This window comes from Myzus persicae, unplaced genomic scaffold (genome assembly GCF_001856785.1).
Source record: "Myzus persicae strain clone G006 unplaced genomic scaffold, MPER_G0061.0, whole genome shotgun sequence".
Taxonomy (NCBI): Eukaryota; Metazoa; Arthropoda; class Insecta; order Hemiptera; family Aphididae; genus Myzus; species Myzus persicae.
In genome coordinates, this window is record NW_019100671.1 from 28178 (window position 1) to 33413 (window position 5236).

The 5236-nt window shown below is 29.4% G+C and overlaps 1 protein-coding gene across 1 annotated transcript; it reads right to left on the minus strand.

Moving 5' to 3' along the window:
* Nucleotides 1-3755: 3755 nt before the first annotated feature.
* Nucleotides 3756-4662, minus strand: LOC111040358 (putative nuclease HARBI1; the record flags this gene model as incomplete). The annotated part of the gene is made up of 1 exon (XM_022324251.1): nt 3756-4662. A coding segment is annotated over one exon (907 nt), but the record flags the coding sequence as incomplete, so codon positions are not given.
* Between the last annotated feature and the right edge of the window lie 574 nt (nt 4663-5236).

The window sequence follows — 5236 nt, forward strand, 5'->3', positions numbered from 1 at the left end:
AACATTTAAATTTTTATTTTGAAATTACAGGGAGATTGGATGCATTGTAAGGGAAATTTGTTCCCTTGATTTTTTTTCATCTCCCTGTAAAAATGGAGCCAAAATCCCCAAACACATACTACTTACCTGGAAGAGCACAATCTTCTGGAAATTTGAACACACCGTTTAAAATTTGTTGCCCCATGGTAGATTTTAAAAAAATACCGCTATCTCCTTCTCTTCCGTATGATCCGACATCGATTGCTACATATTTGTAATTTGCATCGACCATTGCCAATAGCACAATCGAAAAATATTCTTTGTAATTGAAAAACAAAGAACCTGAATTATTGGGACAACGGATTCGGACATGTTTTCTATCAATTGCGAGAATGCAATTAGGAAAGTTCCACTTTGTCCAAAATTCATCTGCCTCGGTTTTAAAATCAATCATATTTGGATCTGGTAAAAAAAGTGGCATTAAATGTTGTTTTAAAACTGCCACTGTTTCTTTTACGATAATACTGATATAACTATAGGATATACGAAATGCAAATGCCAATGGACGAAAAGATTCCCCGGTAGCTAGGTATCTGAAAAAAAAATAAACTGAAGTTTAATATTTTCAAATCACTCTGTATTCTGCAGGAACACATTGTATACGTATTTAAGAAAAGGTTATTATTAAAATAGTATTAAAATAATTATATCAGAATACCTACTATAGTAAATTTAGTATTTTAGGAATATTATTGTATATATTGTTTATATAGGGTAATATTATTTTATATTATTATAGACGATTGACAACGAAGTCATTTCGGGGACAAAATAAATACCAACACACTGTTCAGAATCTAAAATAAAACTTCTAGCTAACTTGTAAATAAAATAACCGAATGTGTATATCAGAGTTGGGCTAAATTTTATCTTGATAATTATTCGAATAATAATGGTTTGAAATTATTCGAATAATTTTCAAACATAAATCATAATTTACTAATTACTAGTAAAAAATATTTATTGTACAATGATTTTAATTATTTGTTATAATTATAAATTTTAATTTTTTCTCTAATTATTTATTTTCATTGTTGTTATTTACTACGTTTATATGATGGCGTTAAAACGGTTTAAAAAATGAAAACCGTTATAAAAGTTAAAACGCTCGCACAGTGTAGTTAAAGAAATGTTTTATTTTTACAATATTTACAAACTGTTCGAAGGAACAATAAGCAAATTTGATAATAGATTATATAACATGAGTAGGGAACGGATTTTATTGCAATAAAAAAAATCAATATATTATGTACATATATATAATGTACCATTTTTTCTTAAAATATGGAATAAAAAATTCAAAATATATAAAAATCTAAAATATATATTAGTATTAAAAGATTACAAAAAAATCCAGAATTTTTTACAATTACCTATAGCGGCATGTTAGAAATTAGTACGTAAATGCCATTTAGATAACATATAATATTTGGAGGTCGTCAAAATTTTTTGAAAAAACGTATAATATTAATTATTGTCGTCAAAAATCAATAAAAAAAAAAATAAAAACATATGATAAAATATGTAAAAATATGCACTTTTTTTACCAAATATGTAAAAATATGTATTAATAACAAAATATGTTACAATATATAAAATACATTTGAGTTTATTTAAATTAGAATGATCTAAATTGTATACATTTTTTATCAGATTTAAAATACCTCATGCCAATAAATTAGAATATGTGTTTACAATAAAATCCGTTCCTTAAACTTGAGTAATATGACGGAAGAAGCCACCCATTGATGGCGCTTCCTATTTTGAAAATTTAGCTGGGAATATACCTAATACAATTTTATTCGAATAACGCCCAATTCTGCCGTAGGTACATTTATTGACCTATACAAAATAACATTCATATTTACCTCAAAGTAACTGCCAATTTTTATTCAGCTATTATTGGTTCATGCCATCGCATTGTTGGTGTCTTTTGCATTTGATTTTTTATCAAAGATAAAACAAAATAAAATTGTCGATGATTTAAACGAAAAAACTCGCGAAATTTAATATCAGTAGCAAGATGTCCTTTGATTAATTTTTCAAAAAATCCTTCCGATTTTCTTGTCAAAAATAAATTTGATATTGGTTTTCTTCTTTTATTTCTTGTATGCACTAACAATTGATCATCTTCTTCTTCCTCTTTTAACAGCTCCAACATAATTTTATTATTATTCAACATTATTTGACGATACATTTTAAAAAAATTATAAAATAAAAGAAAAAAGAAAAACACATTCGCACAGGACCACAGTTGAACTATGAATGATATTACGAGTGTTTTGTAAGAGTCGCGGCAACTGCACGCTACAGAGAAAACGGTGAGTCTCGACGTCTGGAAACCGCGTTCGGTTGCATCTGGACGCCGCGACTGAACGCTGCAGAGAAAACGTACCTTTACTCCTCGTCAATCCACCACTCTGTCCTGCAACTTGTTTTATAAGATTGTAATTGTTATTTAATGTATGCTCTTTGTTTTGTCTTTTGTGTTATAATCATTGTTCGTTCGTTGGTCTCGCGATTATCAATGTTATTGTTTTGATTTTCGAGATATCTTTTATGCGGCCAACGCCCTATTATTATTATTTTTTTTCGTATTATTATTGCCATCGTACTGTCTGCTAGCTGCGGACGCCCTGTTCTTTTCGTTACCTTTTAACTTGTTGATCTGCTATTAAAGCGATCATCCGTTTTTTACTATGTATCATTATGTGTAACTCGCTAATAAAGCGAACACCAATTATGTATCATCACTCAATCAAATATAATTTGAACTGATCAATTATTGAGTCGTAAGATTTTATTTATTTTATTATCGCTGCCGTCAAACTCGGCATTTCGTATTTATTATCACTGTTTTCGCCGATGCCGATCCTATGATTACTGGGGGAGAACTTGCCGGACACTAAGGCCGATCGCACACCAAAAGAGCAAAACTGCGTTAGACAGGGTTAGTCAGCCTAACACAGTTTTGTTAAAAATAGAACAAAGGAAATTATATTGCATACGCACACTGATTAGACATAGTCAAAACAAAACGTTTTTGCTTTAAAACACAATTAGTCATGACTGATACTGTCTGAGTGTCCACATTTTTCGTTAGTCACAACTAGACAATAAATAATTATTCGTGTGAATTTTGTATTTCGTATAATATATTTTTAATAATATTTTTTGTATACTTATCACATAATGGCTTGTGATGGAGAAATACTTGTAAGTTTAGTGGAAAAAAGACCATCCATTTATGATTTTGGAGACAAGGACCATAGCAATAGAATTGTGCAAGACAAGTTATGGGAAGAAATAAGCCAAGAAATGAATGTTGATGGTAATTTGAATATATAATCACACCTAAACTAACCTAAGTTATATAAGTTACTGAATTATTATATTTTAGATAAAACAATATATTTAAATTATAAATTATTGTAAATAATAATTAATACTAATATAAAAATATTAATACAATATTAATTTTATACCTACTGTCGTATTAATTACATATGAAATTCCAAATTGTATACTTGTACGGAGTTGAAAACATTATCAACATTATTGTATTTAAACAAGTAGTAATACTAGTAAGGGCAAGTAAAATGGAATTTCATGAATACTATAAAATGGTATATTTATTAATAAATGTGTAAAACTCTTTACCACACAACAGTATTTTTTTTATTAAAACAAACAAATTTAGCTTAGTTATTTAAACACTAAACAGTGTATACATTTTGCCATGGAACTGATCCGTATTCAGAGTTGAAATATTTCATAAACTTTTCACGGATATCTATAGCTTCTCTTGGTGGTCTGCGATTAGTAGGTTTGTTGGTATCTTCCTGGTTTACCCGTGATGAGGTTGTTTCCATTTCATTATGAATGTCAGTTAAATTATGTTCTTTGTCCATGATTAAATTGTGAAGTACACAAGCAGCTTGAGTTATGATTGTAGCTTTCTCCGGATTAACTAACATTTTATTTTCAAATACGTTAAATCTTTTTGTTAGAATACCAAAAGCACACTCTACTATTCTCCTCGCTCGTGATTGACGATAGTTATAAATTCGTTTCGAATTTGTCAACTGCTTTCTTGCAAATAGCTTCATCAAATTTTTTTTTAACAGATACGCTTCATCCGCAACAAAAACAAATGGAAATTCATATTCAACTTCTTCATGAATTTGTCTCGGTGGAGGTAAAAGTAGTTTATTATTGTCCAATAGTTTTCCAAAATTTGATTCTTTTAAAATTCCTCCATCACTGTTACGACCGAAATCACCTACATCTATGAATATAAATTTTGCGTTGGCGTCAACTACTGCTTGAAGAACAATAGAATGGTGTCCTTTATAATTGTAATAACTAGATCCTGAATTTGGTGGACATTGAATAGCTATATGTTTACCATCTATGGCACCTACGCAGTTAGGAAAATTCCAAAATTTGGCAAAGTCTTTTTCAATGTTCAACCAACCATCAGTCGAAGGTAGAGGCATAAACTGTGGCGATAGTATTTTCCATAATGAACAACATGTATCATTGACAATCTTACCCGCAGTAGTAGCTCCTAATCTAAGATTATAATGGATGCGTTGAAAATGTTCACCAGAAGCCAAAAAACTAAAAATAAATGTTTAAAAAATAAATTAAAAACGATTCTGAACGGAGACGATCTGTGAGTCAGGGTATTATATCATATCGTTAATTTACGAGCGAATTTTTAAATTTTCATTATAATAAAAATTCAAAATTTAAATGATCCTAAAAATTTTTTAAGCGACTTACACTCGATTTTTTTTATAATTATTGTAAGCAAAATGTATGGACAACCTGAAAGCCACTGAATGATTTTGTGATATGTTTGTATTTTTGTTTTTATAGTGTCGGTATGCAAAAGTAAGTGGACTAGTCTTCGCAATTCGTTTGCAAGGGAACTTCGTGAACTCAAAAATAAAAAATATGGGTCAGCTGGGTCTAAAAAAAGAAAATGGTACCTCTTTGACAGTATGAGTTTTTTAACTGGTTTTATGATGCAGCATAAAAAAATGGGTAGCAACATCGATAACGATTTTTTAAATGAAACCGAAGAAATCATAGAGTCTGGAGAAAATGATACATTAGTAGAAGACAATACAGGAGATAATATAGTAGATAATACAGTTATAGAAAGTGAACGAGACATTATTGAACCAAT